The 23,093-nt window shown below is 46.9% G+C and overlaps 1 protein-coding gene across 5 annotated transcripts in view; it reads left to right on the top strand.

The window, feature by feature from the left end:
• Nucleotides 1-23,093, top strand: part of LOC140424649 (dystonin-like) — a 302,630-nt gene that overhangs the window by 261,527 nt on the left and 18,010 nt on the right. For all 5 annotated transcript variants that reach the window (XM_072507888.1, XM_072507885.1, XM_072507889.1 and 2 more), the window contains 2 exons: nt 776-930; nt 9,263-9,380. In XM_072507888.1, coding sequence (XP_072363989.1) covers nt 776-930; nt 9,263-9,380 — 273 coding nt within the window. The remainder of the gene's footprint in view (nt 1-775; nt 931-9,262; nt 9,381-23,093) is intronic.

Genomic DNA, 23,093 nt, shown 5'->3' with positions numbered 1-23,093 from the left:
CGCTGAGGGAGTAGATCTAGGCTCACCCTCGAGTGGAGAACTTGCAGTTTCTGGTCCTCCGTGGGTGCAGTCGTGGCCGTCCTGAGGTGCCCTTTGAAGCACGCCAGCCAGTGTTTGAAGGTTGCCGCTGAGTTTGCCGCATGGGGGCTGAGTTACAGACACTCCGGCTTGATTCGGAGCTCCATTCTTTAAAATCTAGTCCAATAAATTGATGCTCGATCAATGACTCCAGAAGCGAGATTGGATGATAATTGAAGGCTTTATTGGACTCGATGTTTCCCCAGCAGCGCAGGTACAGAATGCAGCTGCTAGGGAGACACATACTCTTATACTCCGCCTTACTGGGCGGAACCAGCAGGCAGGCTTCACCAATGATCTTCCTGTCTCAGGTACCTCCCACACCAATGATCTTACAGCCTCAACGTAGGTACCGTAATACCCCTAATACAGACTACCACACAGCCATGATCATAATGAATGGCAGAGCGGGCTCGAAGGGGCGAATGGCTTCCTCCTCAGTCCAACTGAGTGAAAGTGAATAACCTTCTTTTGGTGTTGTATGGGACTCCCCTCACAAACTGCCCCTATTACCTGATCATTCACCAACATTGTTGTTTAATTTGTGGCAAAATGGCGGCTACGTTGTCCACATCCAGGATTGAAACTGAAGATATTGATTGTGAGGGAGTGTTTGTGGGAAAGGTTTGTAATCGGATATTTGTAAAAATAAGACTTGCAGAGACCACTCTGAAAATTTGCTTCTGTACTTGCCCAGAATTTCCCACCAGCTCCCTGGAAATGGAAACAGTTGCTGGAATTTTTGACCAGAATAAGGATGGATTCATCGATTATTACGAATTTGCGAATGCTCTACATCCAAGCAGAGACTTTCTACGACAAAGTGAAGATGAAGACAGAATCGACGATGAGGTGAGGGACGCCATTCCGTTTCTTGGCAACTTGTGACCACTTTTGAGCCAATCTGTTATGATGAACATAGAACATAGAACATAGAAAATACAGCACAGAACAGGCCCTTCGGCCCACGATGTTGTGCCGAACCTTTGTCCTAGATTAATCATAGATTATCATTGAATTTACAGTGCAGAAGGAGGCCATTCGGCCCTTTGAGTCTGCACCGGCTCTTGGAAAGAGCACCCTACCCAAACTCAACACCTCCACCCAACACCAAGGGCAATTTGGACATTAAGGGCAATTTATCATTGGCCAATTCACCTAACCCGCACATCTTTGGACTGTGGGAGGAAACCGGAGCACCCGGAGGAAACCCACGCAGACACGGGGAGAACGTGCAGACTCCGCACAGACAATGACCCAAGCCGGAATCGAACCTGGGACCCTGGAGCTGTGAAGCAATTGTGCTATCCACAATGCTACCGTGCTGCCCTTAAGAACAAATAAATCTACACTATATCATTTTACCATAATCCATGTACCTATCCAATAGCTGCTTGAAGGTCCCTAATGTTTCCGACTCAACTACTTCCACAGGCAGTGCATTCCATGCCCCCACTACTCTCTGGGTAAAGAACCTACCTCTGATATCCCTCCTATATCTTCCACCTTTCACCTTAAATTTATGTCCCCTTGTAATGGTGTGTTCCACCCGGGGAAAAAGTCTCTGACTGTCTACTCTATCTATTCCCCTGATCATCTTATAAACCTCTATCAAGTCGCCCCTCATCCTTCTCCGTTCTAATGAGAAAAGGCCTAGCACCCTCAACCTTTCCTCGTAAGACCTACTCTCCATTCCAGGCAACATCCTGGTAAATCTTCTTTGCAGCCTTTCCAGAGCTTCCACATCCTTCCTAAAATGAGGCGACCAGAACTGTACACAGTACTCCAAATGTGGCCTTACCAAAGTTTTGTACAGCTGCATCATCACCTCATGGCTCTTAAATTCAATCCCTCTGTTAATGAACGCGAGCACACCATAGGCCTTCTTCACAGCTCTGTCCACTTGAGTGGCAACTTTCAAAGATGTATGAGCATAGACCCCAAGATCTCTCTGCTCCTCCACAATGCCAAGAACTCTACCGTTAACCCTGTATTCCGCATTCATATTTGTCCTTCCAAAATGGACAACCTCACACTTTTCAGGGTTAAACTCCATCTGCCACTTCTCAGCCCAGCTCTGCATCCTATCTATGTCTCTTTGCAGCCGACAACAGCCCTCCTTACTATCCACAACTCAAAGAACAAAGAACAAAGAAATGTACAGCACAGGAACAGGCCCTTCGGCCCTCCAAGCCCGTGCCGACCATACTGCCCGACTAAACTACAATCTTCTACACTTCCTGGGTCCGTATCCTTCTATTCCCATCCTATTCATATATTTGTCAAGATGCCCCTTAAATGTCCCTATCGTCCCTGCCTCCACTACCTCCTCCGGGAGTGAGTTCCAGGCACCCACTACCCTCTGCGTAAAAAAACTTGCCTCGTACATCTACTCTAAACTTTGCCCCTCTCACCTTAAACCTATGCCCCCTAGTAATTGACCCCTCTACCCTGGGGAAAAGCCTCTGACTATCCACTCTGTCTATGCCCCTCATATTTTTGTATACCTCTATCAGGTCGCCCCTCAACCTCCTTCGTTCCAGTGAGAACAAACCGAGTTTATTCAATCGCTCCTCATAGCTTATGCCCTCCATACCAGGCAACATTCTGGTAAATCTCTTCTGCACCCTCTCTAAAGCCTCCACATCCTTCTGGTAGTGTGGCGACCAGAATTGAACACTATACTCCAAGTGTGGCCTAACTAAGGTTCTATACAGCTGCAACATGACTTACCAATTCTTATACTCAATGCCCCGGCCAATGAAGGCAAGCATGCCGTATGCCTTCTTGACTACCTTCTCCACCTGTGTAGCCCCTTTCAGTGATCTGTGGACCTGTACTCCTAGATCTCTTTGACTTTCAATACTCTTGAGGGTTCTACCATTCACTGTATATTCCCTACCTGCATTAGCCCTTCCAAAATGCATTACCTCACATTTGTCCAGGTTAAACTCCATCTGCCATCTCTCCGCCCAAGTCTCCAGACAATCTAAATCCTGCTGTATCCTCAGACAGTCCTCATCGCTATCCGCAATTCCACCAACCTTTGTGTCGTCTGCAAACTTACTAATCAGACCAGTTACATTTTCCTCCAAATCATTTATATATACTACAAAGAGCAAAGGTCCCAGCACTGATCCCTGTGGAACACCACTGGTCACAGCCCTCCAATTAGAAAAGCATCCCTCCATTGCTACCCTCTGCCTTCTATGGCCTAGCCAGTTCTGTATCCACCTTGCCAGTTCACCCCTGATCCCGTGTGACTTCACCTTTTGTACTAGTCTACCATGAGGGACCTTGTCAAAGGCCTTACTGAAGTCCATATAGACAACATCTACTGCCCTACCTGCATCAATCATCTTAGTGACCTCCTCGAAAAACTCGATCAAGTTAGTGAGACACGACCTCCCCTTCACAAAACCGTGCTGCCTCTCACTAATACGTCCATTTGCTTCCAAATGGGAGTAGATCCTGTCTCGAAGAATTCTCTCCAGTAATTTCCCTACCACTGAAGTAAGGCTCACCGGCCTGTAGTTCCCGGGATTATCCCTGCCACCCTTCTTAAACAGAGGAACAACATTGGCTATTCTCCAGTCCTACGGGACATCCCCTGAAGACAGCGAGGATCCAAAGATTTCTGTCAAGGCCTCAGCAATTTCCTCTCCAGCCTCCTTCAGTATTCTGGGGTAGATCCCATCCGGCCCTGGGGACTTATCTACCTTAATATTTTTTAAGACACCCAACACCTCGTCTTTTTGGATCACAATGTGACCCAGGCTATCTACACCCCCTTCTCCAGACTCAACATCTACCAATTCCTTCTCTTTGGTGAATACTGATGCAAAGTATTCATTTAGTACCTCGCCCATTTCCTCTGGCTCCACACATAGATTCCCTTGCCTATCCTTCAGTGGGCCAACCCTTTCCCTGGCTACCCTCTTGCTTTTTATGTAAGTGTAAAAAGCCTTGGGATTTTCCTTAACCCTATTTGCCAATGACTTTTCATGACCCCTTCTAGCCCTCCTGACTCCCTGCTTAAGTTCCTTCCTACTTTCCTTATATGCCACACAGGCTTCGTCTGTTCCCAGCCTTTTAGCCCTGACAAATGCCTCCTTTTTCTTTTTGACGAGGCCTACAATATCATTCGTCATCCAAGGTTCCCGAAAATTGCCGTATTTGTCTTTCTTCCTCACAGGAACATGCCTGTCCTGTATTCCTATCAACTGACACTTGAAAGCCTCCCACATGTCAGATGTTGATTTGCCCTCAAACATCCGCCCCCAATCTATGCTCTTCAGTTCCCGCCTAATATTGTTATAATTAGCCTTCCCCCAATTTAGCACATTCATCCTCGGACCACTCTTATCCTTGTCCACCAGTACTTTAAAACTTACTGAATTGTGGTCACTGTTACCGAAATGCTCCCCTACTGAAACATCTACCACCTGGCCGGGCTCATTCCCCAATACCAGGTCCAGTACCGCCTCTTCCCTAGTTGGACTGTTTACATATTGTTTTAAGAAGCCCTCCTGGATGCTCCTTACAAACTCTGCCCCGTCTAAGCCCCTGGCACTAAGTGAGTCCCAGTCAATATTGGGGAAGTTGAAGTCTCCCATCACCACAACCCTGTTGTTTTTACTCTTTTCCAAAATCTGTCTACCTATCTGCTCCTCTATCTCCCGCTGGCTGTTGGGAGGCCTGTAGTATACCCCCAACATTGTGACTGCACCCTTCTTATTCCTGATCTCTACCCATATAGCCTCACTGCCCTCTGAGGTGTCCTCTCGCTGTATAGCTGTGATACTCTCCTGAACAAGTAGCGCAACTCCGCCTCCCCTTTTACATCCCCCTCTATCCCGCCTGAAACATCTAAAACCTGGAACGTTTAGCTGCCAATCCTGCCCTTCCCTCAACCAGGTCTCTGTAATGGCAACAACATCATAGTTCCAAGTAGTAATCCAAGCTCTAAGTTCATCTGCCTTACCCGTAATGCTCCTTGCATTAAAACATATGCACTTCAGGCCACCAGACCCGCTGTGTTCAGCAACTTCTCCCCGTCTGCTCTGCCTCAGAGCCACACTGTCCATATTCCCTAGTTCTCCCTCAACGCTCTCACCTTCTGACCTATTGCTCCCGTGCCCACCCCCCTGCCATACTAGTTTAAACCCTCCCGTGTGACACTAGCAAATCTCGCGGCCAGGATATTTATGCCTCTCCGGTTTAGATGCAACCCGTCCATTTTATACAGGTCACACCTGCCCCGGAAGAGCTCCCAGTGGTCCAGATAACCGAAACCCTCCCTCCTACACCAGCTGTTTAGCCACGTGTTTGTCTGCTCTATCTTCCTATTTCTAGCCTCACTGGCACGTGGCACAGGGAGTAATCCCGAGATTACAACCCTCGAGGTCCTGTCTTTTAACTTTCTGCCTAGCTCCCTGAACTCCTGCTGCAGGACCTCATGCCTCTTCCTGCCTATGTCGTTAGTACCAATATGTACAACGACCTCTACCTGTTTGCCCTCCCCCTTCAGGATTCCCTCTACCCGTTCGGAGACATCCTGGACCCTGGCACCAGGGAGGCAACATACCATCCTGGAGTCTCTTTCACGTCCACAGAAGCGCCTATCTGTTCCCCTGACTATAGAGTCCCCTATAACTATTACTCTTCTGCGCGTTGACCCTCCCTTCTGAACATCAGAGCCAGCCGTGGTGCCACTGCTCTGGCTGCTGCTGTTTTCCCCTGATAGGCTATCCCCCCCGACAGTATCCAAAGGGGTATATCTGTTCGAGAGGGGGACAACCACAGGGGATTCCTGCACTGACTGCCTGCCCTTTCTGGTGGTCACCCATTTCTCTGCCTGCACCTTGGGTGTGACCACACTTACATAACTGCGATCTATGACGCTTTCCGCCACCTGCATGCTCCTAAGTGCATCCAATTGCTGCTCCAACCGAACCATGCGGTCTGTGAGGAGCTGCAGTTGGGTGCACTTTCTGCAGATGAAGCCATCCAGGACGCTGGAAGCCTCCCGGACCTGCCACATCTCACAGTCAGAGCACAGCACCCCTCTAACTGACATTGCGTCAATTAATTAAAATTAAAATTTGTCTTTTTTTTTTAATAAATACTTTTTTTTTAAATTACAAAGTTACTGTCAACTATCTGTTTCCTAGCACTAGATTTCTAATAGAAATGCGATAGCTGACTATAATATCCTCCGATCTCTGGCTTAGATATCCTCTAAATTATAATTAAGTTATTATGTTTAATTAGTTCCCAAATAGTCAAAAAAATTTAGGTTAGAATCCCAACCAGCCACTCAGGTCATAGCTTTTCTGTCCCCCCCGACACACACAATTTGAAAAAAGGTATAAAAGTAAAAATCACTTGCTTACCTTCTGAGATGTTCTCAGGTTCTCTCGCTGACAGAGACTGCTCCTCCACCTCCAATCCTTGGCCTGCACAATGCTAATAATATATAATATAATATGGCACTTACCTTACACCAATGGGTCTTATTATTAGGTTAGAGGAGGAGGGTGGGTGGGAGACACTACACGTGTAGTGTCTCGGGTTTCCTCTCCACCAGAATTTATTGGGGGGGGGGGACTTGCCAGAGGTCGAACTTCCGGTTCCCGCCGAAATCCAATGGGCTGCTCCTGTAAAGGTAAGTGGTTTTAAACTCACTACTCACCTCCAAGAAGGCCCCTGCGCACCGCTGCCGCCGAAATCCAAAGGGCTGCTCCTGTAAAGGTAAGGTTTTTAAACTCACTACTCACCTCCAAGAAGGCCCCTGCGCACCGCTGCCGCCGAAATCCAAAGGGCTGCTCCTGTAAAGGTAAGGTTTTTAAACTCACTACTCACCTCCAAGAAGGCCCCTGCGCACCGCTGCCGCCGAAATCCAATGGGCTGCTCCTGTAAAGGTAAGTGCTTTTAAATTCACTACTCACCTCCAAGAAGGCCCCTGCGCACCGCTGCCGCCGAAATCCAAAGGGCTGCTCCTGTAAAGGTAAGGTTTTTAAACTCACTACTCACCTCCAAGAAGGCCCCTGCGCACCGCTGCCGCCGAAATCCAATGGGCTGAGGGTCCGACCATCCATTGGATATTCCTCGCCTTGTTCGCCCTCCCAAAATACATCACCTCACACTTTTGATCGTTGAATTCCATTTGCCACTCTTCTGCCCATCTAACCAACCCGTCTATATCACCCTGTAATCTCAGGCCTTGCTCCTCACTATTTACTACAACACCGATTTTTGTGTCATCTGTGAACTTACTAATCATGCCTCCCACATTCACATCCAGATCATTAATGTGCACGACAAACAAGAAGGGACCCAGCACAGAACCCTGCGGAACACCACTGGGCACAGGCTTCCAGTCACAAAACAACCTTCAGCCATCGCCCTCTGTCTCCTACCACTCAGCCAGTTTTGGATCCAGATTGCTAAATTGCCCTGGATCCCATGGGCTCTTACCTTCTTCATCAGCCTCCCATGTTGGATAGTGTCAAAAGGCGGCACTGAAGTCCGTGTAGACTGCATCAACCGCACTACCCTCATCTACACATCTAATCACCTCCTCGAAAAATTCAACCAAATTTGAAAGACATGATCTCCCTTTGACAAAACCATGCGATCCTTGATTAATCTTTGCCTCTCCAAGTGGAGATTAATTCAGTCCCTCAGAATTTTTAGTTTCCCTACCAGTGAAGTTAGACTCACTGGCCTGTAATTTCCTGCTTCATCCTACTTTCCCTTCACATTGGCTTCCCCCAGTCCTCTGGCGCCTCTCCTGTGGCCAGAGAAGTTTTGAACATTTTGTCAGAGCTGCTGCAATCTCCTCCCTGGTCTCCCATAGCAACCTGGGATACATCTCACCTGGTCCCAGGGATTTACCCACTTTTAAACCCGTTAAAACTGTGAATATCTCCTCACTCTCAATGTTAATTTGTTCAAGTAAATCACAATGTGCCTCCCTGATTTCCATATCTACATTATCCTTCCCCACAGTGAACACAGATACAAAGTCCTCATTTAAAACCTCACATACATCTTCCGGTCCACACATACATTGCCATGGTGACGTCGATGTGAACTGCACCACTTTGCATGATTTCGCAGACGACTATATCTGACAGTTTCACTCGATTGGGGGAATCAACTCTCTTTCAGTGATTGCGGTTTAAGACCCATTCCAGGTCTAAATGTGTTCAACCAACATTTTTCCCTTAACCAATATCATGAAAAAGGCATTAACTTATTAGAACATAAGAACATAAGAACTAGGAGCAGGAGTCGGCTATCTGGCCCCTCGAGCCTGCTCCGCCATTCAATGAGATCGTGGCTGATCTTTTGTGGCATCAGCTCCACTTTCCGGCCCGAACACCATAACCCTTAATCCCTTTATTCTTCAAAAAACTATCTATCTTTATCTTAAAAATATGTAATGAAGGAGCCTCAACTGCTTCACTAGGCAAGGAATTCCATAGATTCATAACCCTTTGGGTGAAGAAGTTCCTCCTAAACTCAGTCCTGAATCTACTTCCCCTCATTTTGAGGCTATGCCCCCTAGTTCTGCTTTCACCCGCCAGTGGAAACAACCTGCCCGCATCTATCCTATCTACTCCCTTCATAATTTTATATGTTTCTATAAGATCCCCCGCATCCTTCTAAATTCCAACGAGTACAGTCCCAGTCTACTCAACCTCTTCTCGTAATCCAACCCCCTCAACTCTGGGATTAACCGAGTGAATCTCCTCTGCACACCCTCCAGTGCCAGTACGTCCTTTCTCAGGTAAGGAGACCAAAACTGAACACAATACTCCAGGTGTGGCCTCACTAACATCTTATACAATTGCAGCACAACCTCCCTCATCTTAAACTCCATCCCTCCAGCCTGTTGCTCCTGTAAACCAACATTTTGTGACTCATGCACTAGGACACCCAGGTCCCTCTGTACAGTAGTATGTTTTAATATTTTATCATTTAAATAATAATCCTTTTTGCTGTTATTCCTACCAGAATGCATAACCTCACATTTGTCACATTTGTGGGATCATTGCGTGAAAATTAACCTCTGCATTGCCCGACAAAGATCTTCACACAAGGCTGTGAATCTGGGGATCCACTCCTTTTGATGGGACGTTCAGGGTTCTCTAAATTCTTCACTATCTTCTTATAGTTTGGTGAATCACAGCAGCTGCGGATGGTGAGGATTCTGCGCGGCATGGTTATGGTGCGAGTTGGAGGAGGATGGAGTCCACTGGATGAATTCCTGGTGAAGAATGACCCGTGCAGAGGTAGGTGTATACCATACGTGTGACCATTCTTACGAACAAATCTTAAAATCACAGCGAGAATGACCATTTAATTAAGATAAACCTTAACCGCCCCCTCCCCCCATGACATCATTCACAAGAAAGTTTCAGGGAAGAGGAATTTCAGTTCTCAAGTTAGATTGGAGAAAATGAAAGTGTGGAGTTGCTTTGTTGCTTAAAGAAGATATTGATACAATATTGAGGAAAGATATTAATACAGATGGTGTGGAATCTGTCTGGGTTTAGCTAAGAAACATCAAGGGGAAAAACATTAGTAGGTGTAGTGTACAGACCACCAAACTGCAGGTTAATGTTGGGAATAACATTAGACAGGAAATCAGAGATGTATGTGATAAAGGAACATCTATGTGGGTGACTTTAATCTGCATATAGATTGATGTGTTGGACTGGGGTGAGCACAGTAAGAAGTCTTACAACACCAGGCTAAAGTCCAACAGGATTTTTTGGAATCACGAGCTTCTGGAGCACAGCTCCTACATCACCCAGTGAGCCAGAGAAGACACAGCCAGAGTGAGACAGCAAAGAGTGAGTTTGGGAATTTGAATCTAGGTGGGAATTCGAAGCTGGGTGGGGAGGAAGTGCTTTTTATCCCTGGTAAGTGACTGGTAAGTAGTTTTTCTTTTCATTTGTCTATTTTCTTTTTCTTTTGTTTTTTGCAATTGTCATTGTGTAATTTAACCTAGGTTTTCAGACAAATCAGGAGACCCAGGCCCGTGTCATGCTCGGTTTTCTTTTTCTTTTCATTGGTATATTTATTTATTGTTTCTTCATGTTTTTTTGTGGGGGGGGGGGGTGGAAATTGTAGTTGTTGAAGTTAACCGAAGGTTTAAGACATGGCAGGAGAGCTCAGACCCGTGCCATAAGACCATAAGACCATAAGACATAGGAGCGGAAGTAAGGCCATTCGGCCCATCGAGTCCACTCCACCATTCAATCATGGCTGATTTCAACTCCATTTACCCGCTCTCTCTCCATAGCCCTTAATTCCTCGAGAAATCAAGAATTTATCAACTTCTGTCTTAAAGACACTCAACGTCCCGGCCTCCACCGCCCTCTGTGGCAATGAATTCCACAGACCCACCACTCTCTGGCTGAAGAAATTTCTCCTCATCTCTGTTCTAAAGTGACTCCCTTTTATTCAAAGGCTGTGCCCCCGGGTCCTAGTCTCCCCTGCTAATGGAAACAACTTCCCTACATCCACCCTATCTAAGCCATTCATTATCTTGTAAGTTTCTATTAGATCTCCCCTCAACCTCCTAAACTCCAATGAATATAATCCCAGGATCCTCAGACGTTCATCGTATGTCAGGCCTACCATTCCTGGGATCATCCGTGTGAATCTCCGCTGGACCCGCTCCAGTGCCAGTATGTCCTTCCTGAGGTGTGGGGCCCAACACTGAACCCTGCGGGACACCACTCGTCACCGGTAGCCATTCCGAAAAAGAACATTTTATGCCAACTCTCTGCCTTCTGCCTGACAGCCAATCGTCAATCCATGTTAGTACCTTGCCTCGAATACCATGGGCCCTTATTTTACTCAGCAGTCTCCCGTGAGGCACCTTATCAAAGGCCTTTTGGAAGTCAAGATAGATAACATCCATTGGCTCTCCTTGGTCTAACCTATTTGTTATCTCTTCAAAGAACTCTAACAGGTTTGTCAGGCACGACCTCCCCTTACTAAATCCATGCTGACTTGTCCTAATCCGACCCTGCACTTCCAAGAATTTAGAAATCTCATCCTTAACAATGGATTCTAGAATCTTGCCAACAACCGAGGTGAGGCGAATTGGCCTATAATTTTCCATCTTTTTCCTCATTCCCTTCTTGAACAGGGGGGTTACAACAGCGATTTTCCAATCCTCTGGGACTTTCCCTGACTCCAGTGACTTTTGAAAGATCATAACTAACGCCTCCACTATTTCTTCAGCTATCTCCTTTAGAACTCTAGGATGTAGCCCATCTGGGCCCGGAGATTTATCAATTTTTAGACCTCTTAGTTTCTCTAGCACTTTCTCCTTTGTGATGGCTAACATATTCATCTCTGCCCCCTGACTCTCCGGAATTGTTGGGATATTACTCATGTCTTCTACTGTGAAGACTGACGCAAAGTCTCCCGCGGATGGAAATGGCTAGCACGAGGGGACATAGCTTTAAACTGAGGGGTAATAGATATAGGACAGAGGTCCTTGAGGACCTGTTTTTTAATTTGAATCCTAGCTCTTTATAATCTCTAAACAGATCCTCTTTCCTAGACTTGCCTATGTTGTTGGTACCAACATGGACCACAACAACTGGATCCTCCTCCTCCCTCTCCAGTATCCTTTCAAGCCGGTCAGAGATGTCCCGTACCCTAGCACCGGGCAGGCAACATACCATGCGGGACTCTTTATCCTGCTCACAAAGGATACTATCTATCCCCCTGATAATAGAATCCCCTACAACTACAACTTGCCTATTTACTCCCTCCCCTTGAATGGCCTGCTGAACCATGGTGCCTTGGTCAGCTGACTCATCCTTCCTGCAACCCTGTTCGCCATCCACACAGGGAGCATGTGCCTCATACCTGTTGGACAGAGTCAAGGGCTGAGGCTCCTGAGTTCCTGACTGCTGGTTCCCTTTACCTGCCTGACCTGCAGTCACACCCTGCTGTCCCTGGCCACTAGCAGGATTTAAACTACTCCTCGTGTGCGATGTGGGAGCTCAGGGACACGTCCACTGTCCCTGGCTCCTTCACGTGCAAGAATTGTGTCCAGTTGCAGCTCCTGTTAGACCGCTTGACGGCTGGAGCTGCAGATGGACTCACTTTGGAGCATCCGCGATGCTGAGGACGTCGTGGATAGCACGTTTAGCGAGTTGGTCACACCGCAGGTGTAAGTTACTGAGGGAGATAGAAAATGGGTGACCAAAAGACAGAGCAAGAGTAGGAAGGCAGTGCAGGTGTCCCCTGCGGTCATCTCCCTGCAAAACAGATATACCGCTTTGGACACTGTTGGGGGAGATGGCTCACCAGGGGAAGGCGGCAGCAGCCAGGTTCATGGCACCGTGGCTGGCTCTGCTGTGCAGCTGGGCAGGAGGAAGAATGGCAGCGCTATAGCGATAGGGGACTCAATCGTAAGGGGAATAGACAGGCAGTTCTGCGGACGCAATCGAGACTCCAGGATGGTATGTTGCCTCCCTGGTGCAAGGGTCAAGGATGTCTCGGAGCGGCTGCAGGACATTCTGGGGGGGAGGGGGGGGGGAGGTTGAACAGCCAGCTGTCGTGGTGCACATAGGCACCAACGACATAGGTAAAAAACGGGACGAGGTCCGACAAGCTGAATTCAGGGAGTTAGGAGTTAAACTAAAAAGTAGGACCTCAAAGGTAGTAATCTCAGGATTTCTACCAGTGCCACGAGCTAGCCAGAGTAGGAATGTCAGGATAGATAGGATGAATGTGTGGCTCGAGAGATGGTGCAAGAGGGAGGGATTCAAATTCTTGGGGCATTGGAACCGGTTCTGGCGGAGGTGGGACCAGTACAAACCGGACGGTCTGCACCTGGGCAGGACTCAACCGATGTCCTGGGGGGGGGGGGGGGGGGGGGGGGGTTGCTAGAGCTGTGGGGAGAGTTTAAACTAATGTGGCAGGGGGATGGGAACCAATGCAGAAAGTTGGAAGGTAGTAAAACAGGGACAGAAACAAAAGGCAGTAAGGGGGAAAGTGTAGGCAGAGAAGCCATAGTCAAAAAACAAAAAGGGCGACAGTACAAGGTACAGTGACTGAGGGGAGCTCAGTGAATAGGACCAGGAATACTAAAAGGAATAAAACTGGAAGTAAAAACATTCATGGTAAGCGACGCGGCAGGTTGTTACATGAAGACATGGGTTCAACGACAAGGAAAATTAGGAGAAAAGTTAAGAGGAAATATAATTTAGGAGAGGTTACTGATCGAGGTGTTAAGATTCAGAACAGAGGTAAAAAAAACAACATAAGTGTACTTTACCTGAATGCCCGTAGTATTCGGAATAAGGTAAATGAGTTGATGGCACAAATCATCGCGAATAACTATGATTTAGTGGCCATTACTGAACCATGGTTAAAGGATTGTCATGACTGGGAGTTAAATTTGGAGTATTGCGTACAGTTCTGGTCACCGCGTTATGGGAAGGACGTGGAGGCTTTGGAGTGGGTGCAGAGGAGATTTACCAGGATGTTGCCTGGTATGGAGGGAAAATCTTATGAGGAAAGGCTGATGGACTTGAGGTTGTTTTCGTTGGAGAGAAGACGGTTAAGAGGAGACTTAATAGAGGCATACAAAATGATCAGGAGGTTAGATAGGGTGGACAGTGAGAGCCTTCTCCCGCGGATGGAAATGGCTGGCACGAGGGGACATAGCCTTAAACTGAGGGGTAATAGATATAGGACAGAGGTCAGAGGTAGGTTCTTTACGCAAAGAGTGGTGAGGCCGTGGAATGCCCTACCTGCAACAGTAGTGAACTCGCCAACATTGAGGGCATTTAAAAGTTTATTGGATAAGCATATGGATGATAATGGCATAGTGTAGGTTAGATGGCTTTTGTTTCAGTGCAACATCGTGGGCCGAAGGGCCTGTACTGCGCTGTATCGTTCTATGTTCTATGATGGTCACGACTGGGAGTTAAATATCCTAGGGTATCAAACTTTTTGGAAGGACAGAGTGGATGGTAAGGGAGGTGGTGTAGCTCTGTTATTTAAGGATGACATCCGGGCAACAGTAAGGGATGACATCGGTGCTATGGAGGATAAGGTTGAATCCATTTGGGTGGAAATCAGGAATAGTAAGGCGAAAAAGTCACTGATAGGAGTAATCTATAGGCCACCAAATAGTAACATTATGGTGGGGCAGGCAATAAACAAAGAAATAACAGATGCATGCAAAAATGGTACAGCAGTTATCATGGGGGATTTTAATCTACATGTCGATTGGTTTAACCAGGTCGATCAAGGCAGCCTTGAGGAGGAGTTTATGGAATGTAGCCGCGAAAGTTTCCTAAACAGTATGTAATGGAACCTATGAGGGAACAAACGGTCCTAGATCTGGTCCTGTGTAATGAGACAGGATTGATTCAGGATCTCATAGTTAGGGATCCTCTCGGAAGGAGCGATCACAATATGGTGGATTTTAAAATACAGATGGAGGGTGAGAAGGTAAAATCAAACACTCGTATTTTGTGCTTAAACAAAGGAGATTACAATGGAATGCGAGAAGAACTAGCTAAGGTAGACTGGGAGCAAAGACATTATGGTGAAACAGTTGAGGAACAGTGGAGAACCTTCCAAGCGATTTTTCACAGTGCTCAGCAAAGATTATACCAACAAAAAGAAGGACGGTAGAAAGAGGGAAAATCGACCGTGGATATCTAAGGAAATAAGGGAGAGTATCAAATTGAAGGAAAAAGCATCCAAAGTAGCAAAGATTAGTGGGAGACTGGAGGACTGGGAAATCTTTCGGGGGCAACAGAAAGCTACTGAAAAAGCTATAAAGAAGAGTAAGATAGATTATGAGAGTAAACTTGCTCAGAATATAAAAACAGATAGTAAAAGTTTCTACAAATATATAAAACAAAGAAGAGTGGCTAAGGTAACTATTGGTCCTTTCGAGGATGAGAAGGGAGATTTAACAATGGGAGATGAGGAAATGGCTGAGGAACTGAACAGGTTTTTTGGGTCGGTCTTCACAGTGGAAATAACATGCCAGTGACTGATGGAAATAAGGCTGTGACAGGTGAGGACCTTGAGAGGATTGTTGTCACTAATGAGGTAGTAATGGGCAAGCTAATGGGGCTAAAGGTAGACAAGTCTACTGGCCCTGGTGGAATGCATCCCAGAGTGCTAAAAGAGATGACTAGGGAAATTGACAAATGCACTAGTGATAATTTACCAAAATTCACTAGACTCTGGGGTGGTCCCGGCGGATTAGAAATTAGCAAACGTGACACCACTGTTTAAAAAAGGAGGTAGGCAGAAAGCAGGTAATTATAGGCCAGTAAGCTTAAATTTGGTAGTAGGGAAGATGCTGGAATCTATCATCAAGGAAGAAATAGCCCGTACCAGCCTCCCCGAACAGGCGCCGGAATGTGGCGACTAGGGACTTTTCATAGTAACTTCATTTGTGGCCTACTTGTGACAATAAGCGATTTTCATTTCATTTCATTTTCAAATAGTGAGCCATCTGGATGGAAATTGTCCCATTGGGCAGGCGCAGCATGGGTTCATGCAGGGCAGGTCGTGCCGAACTAATTTAGTGGAATTTTGTGAGGACATTACCAGTGCGGTAGATAACGGGGAGCCAATGGATTTCCAGAAAGCCTTTGACAACGTGTCACACAAAAGGTTGCTGCATAAGATAAAGATACATGGCATTAAGGGGAAAGTAGTAGCATGGATAGAGGATCGGTTAATTAATAGAAAGAAAAGAGTGGGGATTAATGGGTGTTTCTCTGGTTGGCAATCAGTAGCTAGTGGTGTCCCTCAGGGATCAGTGTTGGGCCCACAATTGTTCACAATTTACATAGATGATTTGGAGTTGGGGACCAAGGGCAATGTGTCCAAGTTTGCAGACGACATTAAGATGAGTTTTGCACTGAGTGCTGAATTTGGTGCATTTGAGTGCTATAGTGAGAGTTTGGTGACTGAGGGAGTATATCTGAAGTAGTCTTTCTTTTATTTAGTTAATTAACTTAAAAGTTGCTGTTTGGTTTAGAAGAAGGTGAATTTTCAATCAGCTTTAAACAAAGGTTCTACTTGTAGGTACTTGCAGCTGGAGCTTGTTAATTAGTTAATTGGATTAGGCCAGTTTTCAGAGGCTAGATTCACAGGAGAAAAGTGATCCCCTACAGTGCAGACTTTGTTTGCACTGAGTGCTGAATTTGGTGCATTTGAGTGCTATAGTGAGAGTTTGGTGACTGAGGGAGTGCTGAATTTGGTGCATTTGAGTGCTATAGTGAGAGTTTGGTGACTGAGGGAGTTAGGTGAGGAGGGAGTAAGGCGCTCCTTTCATTTTGTTTCCTACATTTCCGCAAAGAGCGAGAAGGGTGCCAGGAGTTTACAGAGAGTGCAGCTGGCAAGGAGCAGAGTCGGTCCACAGGGCAGCTATATTCTTTAAGGTAAGAGGGGATGGAGGCTAGGCCAGTTGCATACTCCTCCTGTAGGATGTGGGTGGTGAGGGATACCACCGGTGTCCCCGCTGACTATACCTGCGGGAAGTGCACCCAACTCCAGCTCCTCAAAGACCGTGTTAGGGAACTGGAGCTGAAGCTGGATGAACTCCAGATCATCCGGGAGGCAGAGGTGGTGATAGAGAAGAGTTATAGGGAGGTAACCACACCCAAGGTACAGGACAAGAGTAGCTGGGTTACAGTCCGGGGAAAGAAAACAAACAGGCAGACAGTGCAGGGATCCCTCGTGGCCGATCCCCTTCAAAATAAGTATACCGTTTTGGATGCTGTTGGGGGGGGTGACCTACCGGGGGAAGGCCCTAGCGGCCAGGTCTCTGGCACTGAGTCTGGCTCTGGGGCTCAGAAGGGAAGGGGTGAGAATAGAAAAGCAATAGTAGTAGGAGATTCAATGGTTTGGGGAATAGATAGGAGATTCTGTGGTCGCGAGCGAGACTCCTGGAAGGTATGTTGCCTCCCGGGTGCCAGGGCCAGGGATGTCTCGGATCGTATCTTCAGGATCCTTAAGGGGGAGGGGGAGCAGCTAGAAGTCGTGGTGCACATTGGTACCAATGACGTAGGTAGAAAAAGGGGTGTGGAGGTAAAAAACGAGTTTAGGGAGTTAGGCTGGAAGTTAAAAGCTAGGACAGACAGAGTTGTCATCTCTGATTTGTTGCCGGTGCCACGTGACAGCAAGGCTAGGAATAGGGAGAGAGTGCAGCTGAACACGTGGCTGCAGAAATAGTGTAGGAGGGCGGGCTTCAGGTATTTGGATAATTGGAGCGCATTCTGGGGAAGGTGGGACCTGTACAAGCAGGACGGGTTGCATCTGAACCAGAGGGGCACCAATATCCTGGGAGGGAGGTTTGCTAGTACTCTTCGGGAGGGTTTGAACTAATTTGGCAGGGGAATGGGAACCGGATTTGTAGTCCTCCAACTAAGCTAGCCGATATTCAGGACGCCAAAGCATGTAGTGAGGCAGTGGGGAAGGGAACACTGACAAAGGAGAGTACTTGCAAGTACGGAGATGGGTTGAAGTGTGTATACTTCAACGTAAGAAGCATCAGGAATAAGGCGGGTGAACTTAAGTCATGGATGGGTACTTGGGACTACGATGTGGTGGCCATCACGGAAACTTGGATAGAAGAGGGGCAGAAATGGTTGTTGGAGGTCCCTGGTTATAGATGTTTCAATAAGATTAGGGAAGGTGGGGATAAAAGAGGTGGGGGGGGCGGGGGGGGGGGGCATTGTTAATTTGAGATAGTATAACAGCTGCAGAAAGGCAGTTCGAGGAGTATCAGCCGACTGAGGTAGTATGGGTTGAAGTCAGAAATAGGAAAGGAGCAGTCACCTTGTTAGGAGTTTTCTATAGGTCCCCCAATAGTAGCAGAGATGTGGAGGAACAGATTGGGAAACAGATTTTGGAAAGGTGAAGAAATCAAAGGGTAGTAGTCATGGGTGACGTTATCTTCCCAAACATTGAGTGGAAACTCTTTAGCTCAAATAGTTTGGATGGGGTGGTGTTTGTGCAGTGTGTCCAGGAAGCTTTTCTAACACAGTATGTAGATTGTCTAACCAGAGGGGAGGCAATATTGGATTTGGTACTTGGTAATGAACCAGGGCAAGTGATAGATTTGTGAGTGGGGGAGCATTTTGGTGATAGTGACCACAATTCTGTGACTTTCACTTTAGGAATGGAGAGGGATAGGTACGTGCAACAGGGCAAGGTTTACAATTGGGGGAAGGGTAAATACGATGTTGTCAGACAAGAATTGAAGTGCATAAGTTGGGAACATAGGCTGGCAGGGAAGGACACAAGTGAAATGTGGAACTTGTTCAAGGAACAGGTACTACGTGTCCTTGATATGTATGTCCCTGTCAGGCAGGGACGAGATGGTCGAGTGAGGGAACCATGGTTGACAAGAGAGGTTGAATGCCTTGTTAAGAGGAAAAAGGAGACTTATGTAAGGCTGAGGAAACAAGGTTCAGACAGGGCGCTGGAGGGATACAAGATAGCCAGGAGGGAACTCAAGAAAGGGATTAGGAGAGCTAAGAGAGGGCATGAACAATGTTTGGCGGGTAGGATCAACGAAAACCCCAAGGCCTTTTACACATATGTGAGAAATATGAGAATGACAAGAGTGAGGGATGTCCGATCAAGGACAGTAGCGGGAGATTGTGTATTGAGTCTGAAGAGATAGGAGAGGTCTTGAACGAGTACTTTTCTTCTGTATTTACAAATGAGAGGCGCCATATTGTTGGAGAGGACAGTATGAAACAGACTGGTAAGCTCGAGGAAATACTTGTTAGGAATGAAGATGTGTTGGGCATTTTGAAAAACATGAGGATAGACAAGTCCCCCGGGCCTGACGGGATATATCCAAGGATTCTATGGGAAGCAAGAGATGAAATTGCAGATCCGTTGGCAATGATCTTTTCGTCCTCACTGTCAACAGGGGTGGTACCAGGGGATTGGAGAGTGGCGAATGTCGTGCCCCTGTTCAAAAAAGGGACTAGGGATAACCCTGGGAATTACAGGCTAGTTAGTCTTACTTCAGTGGTAGGCAAAGAAATGGAAAGGGTACTGAAGGATAGGATTTTTGAGCACCGCGAAAGACACTGCTTGATTAGGAATAGTCAGCACGGATTTGTGAGGGGTAGGTCTTGCCTTACAAATCTTATTGAATTCTTTGAGGAGGTGACCAAGCATGTGGATGAAGGTAAAGCAGTGGATGTAGCGTATATGGATTTTAGTAAGGCATTTGATAAGGTTCCCCACGGTAGGCTTCTGCAGAAAGTAAGGAGGCATGGGATAGTGGGAAATTTGGCCAGTTGGATAACGAACTGGCTAACCGATAGAAGTCAGAGAGTGGTGGTGGATGGCAAATATTCAGCCTGGATCCCAGTTACCAGTGGCGTACCGCAGGGATCAGTTCTGGGTCCTCTGCTGTTTGTGATTTTCATTAATGACTTGGATGAGGGAGCTGAAGGGTGGGTTAGTAAATTTGCAGATTTTGCGAAAATTGGTGGAGTTCTGGATAGTGAGGAGGCTGTTGTCGGCTGCAAAGAGACATAGATAGGATGCAGAGCTGGGCTGAGAAGTGGCAGATGGAGTTTGAGGTGTGAAAAGTGTGAGGTTGTCCATTTTGGAAGGACAAATATGAATGCGGAATACAGGGTTAACGGCAATGTGGAGGAGCAGAGAGATCTTGGGGTCTATGTTCATACATCTTTGAAAGTTGCCACTCAAGTGGATAGAGCTGTGAAGAAGGCCGATGATGTGCTAGCGTTCATTAACAGAGGGATTGAATTTAAGAGCCGTGAGGTGATGATGCAGCTGTACAAAACTTTGGTAAGGCCACATTTGGAGTACTGTGTACAGTTCTGGTCGCCTCGTTTTAGGAAGGATAGAACATAGAACATAGAACAATACAGCGCAGTACAGGCCCTTCGGCCCACGATGTTGCACCGAAACAAAAGCCATCTAACCTACACTATGCCATTATCATCCATATGCTTATCCAATAAACTTTTAAATGCCCTCAATGTTGGCGAGTTCACTACTGTAGCAGGTAGGGCATTCCACGGCCTCACTACTCTTTGCGTAAAGAACCTACCTCTGACCTCTGTCCTATATCTATTACCCCTCAGTTTAAAGTTATGTCCCCTCGTGCCAGCCATTTCCATCCGCGGGAGAAGGCTCTCACTGTCCACCCTATCCAACTCCCTGATCATTTTGTATGCCTCTATTAAGTCTCCTCTTAACCTTCTTCTCTCCAACGAAAACAACCTCAAGTCCATCAGCCTTTCCTCATAAGATTTTCCCTCCATACCAGGCAACATCCTGGTAAATCTCCTCTGCACCCACTCCAAAGCCTCCACATCCTTCCTGTAATGCGGTGACCAGAACTGTACGCAATACTCCAAATGCGGCCGTACCAGAGTTCTGTACAGCTGCAACATGACCTCCCGACTCCGGAACTCAATCCCTCTACCAATAAAGGCCAACACTCCATAGGCCTTCTTCACAACCCTATCAACCTGGGTGGCAACTTTCAGGGATCTATGTACATGGACACCTAGATCCCTCTGCTCATCCACACTTTCAAGAACTTTACCATTAGCCAAATATTCCGCATTCCTGTTATTCCTTCCAAAGTGAATCACCTCACACTTCTCTACATTAAACTCCATTTGCCACCTCTCAGCCCAGCTCTGCAGCTTATCTATATCCCTCTGTAACCTGCTACATCCTTCCACACTATCGACAACACCACCAACTTTAGTATCGTCTGCAAATTTACTCACCCACCCTTCTGCGCCTTCCTCTAGGTCATTGATAAAAATGACAAACAGCAACGGCCCCAGAACAGATTCTTGTGGTACTCCACTTGTGACTGTACTCCATTCTGAACATTTCCCATCAACCACCACCCTCTGTCTTCTTTCAGCTAGCCAATTTCTGATCCACATCTCTAAATCACCCTCAATCCCCAGCCTCCGTATTTTCTGCAATAGCCTACCGTGGGGAACCTTATCAAACGCTTTGCTGAAATCCATATACACCACATCAACTGCTCTACCCTCATCTACCTGTTCAGTCACCTTCTCAAAGAACTCAATAAGGTTTGTGAGGCATGACCTACCCTTCACAAAGCCATGCTGACTATCCCTGATCATATTATTCCTATCTAGATGATTATAAATCTTGTCTCTTATAATCCCCTCCAAGACTTTACCCACTACAGACGTGAGGCTCACCGGTCTATAGTTGCCAGGGTTGTCTCTGCTCCCCTTTTTGAACAAAGGGACCACATTTGCTGTCCTCCAGTCCTCTGGCACTATTCCTGTAGCCAATGATGACATAAAAATCAAAGCCAAATGTCCAGCAATCTCTTCCCTGGCCTCCCAGAGAATCCTAGGATAAATCCCATCAGGTCCCGGGGACTTATCTATTTTCAGCCTGTCCAGAATTGCCAACACCTCTTCCCTACGTACCTCAATGCCATCTATTCTATTAGCCTGGGGCTCAGCATTCTCCCCCACAACATTATCTTTTTCCTGAGTGAATACTGACGAAAAATATTCATTTAGTATCTCGCCTATCTCTTCAGACTCCACACACAATTTCCCATCCCTGTCCTTGACTGGTCCTACTCTTTCCCTCGTCATTCGCTTATTCCTGACATACCTATAGAAAGCTTTTGGGTTTTCCTTGATCCTTCCTGCCAAATACTTCTCATGTCCCCTCCTTGCTCGTCTTGGCTCTCTCTTTAGATCCTTCCTCGCTACCTTGTAACTCTCCATCGCCCCAACCGAAACTTCACACCTCATCTTCACATAGGCCTCCTTCTTCCTCTTAACAAGAGATTCCACTTCCTTGGTAAACCACGGTTCCCTCGCTCGACGCCTTCCTCCCTGCCTGACCGGTACACACTTATCAAGAACACGCAGTAGCTGATCCTTGAACAAGCCCCACTTGTCCAGTGTGCCCAACACTTGCAGCCTACTTCTCCACCTTATCCCCCCAAGTCACGTCTAATGGCATCATAATTGCCCTTCCCCCAGCTATAACTCTTGCCCTGCGGTGTATACTTATCCCTTTCCATCATTAACGTAAATGTCACCGAATTGTGGTCGCTGTCCCCAAAGTGCTCTCCTACCTCCAAATCCAACACCTGGCCTGGTTCATTACCCAAAACCAAATCCAACGTGGCCTCGCCTCTTGTTGGCCTGTCAACATATTGTTTCCACACTGTACAAAAAACGACCCATCTATTGTACTTGAACTATATCTTTTCCAGTCAATATTTGGAAAGTTAAAGTCTCCCATAATAACTACCCTGTTACTTTCGCTCTTATCCAGAATCATCTTCGCCATCCTTTTCTCTACATCCCTAGAACTATTAGGAGGCCTATAAAAATCTCCCAACAGGGTGACCTCTCCTTTCCTGTTTCTAACTTCAGCCCATACTACCTCGGAAGAAGAGTCCCCATCTAGCATCTTCTCCGCCACCGTAATACTGCTCTTGACTAGCAGCGCCATACCTCCCCCTCTTTTGCCTCCTTCTCTGAGCTTACTAAAACACCTAAACCCCGGAACCTGCAACATCCATTCCTGTCCCTGCTCTATCCATGTCTCCAAAATGGCCACAACATCGAAGTCCCAGGTACCAACCCATGCTGCCAGTTCCCCTACCTTGTTTCGTATACTCCTGGCATTGAAGGAGACACACTTCAAACCACCTACCTGAACACTGGCCCCCTCCTGCAACGTCAAATCTGTGCTCCTGACCTCTCTACTCTCATTCTCCCTTACCGTAAAACTACAATCCAGGTTCCCATGCCCCTGCTGCATTAGTTTAAACCCCCCCCAAAGAGCACTAACAAATCTCCCCCCCAGGATATTTGTGCCCCTCAGGTTCAGATGTAGACCATCCTGTCTGTAGAGGTCCCACCTTCCCCAGAAAGAGCCCCAGTTATCCAGAAATCTGAATCCCTTCC

This window comes from Scyliorhinus torazame, chromosome 6 (assembly GCF_047496885.1).
Source record: "Scyliorhinus torazame isolate Kashiwa2021f chromosome 6, sScyTor2.1, whole genome shotgun sequence".
Taxonomy (NCBI): domain Eukaryota; kingdom Metazoa; phylum Chordata; class Chondrichthyes; order Carcharhiniformes; family Scyliorhinidae; genus Scyliorhinus; species Scyliorhinus torazame.
The sequence above is the reverse complement of the archived record's forward strand: the minus strand, read 5'-3'. Positions and strand labels throughout refer to the sequence as shown.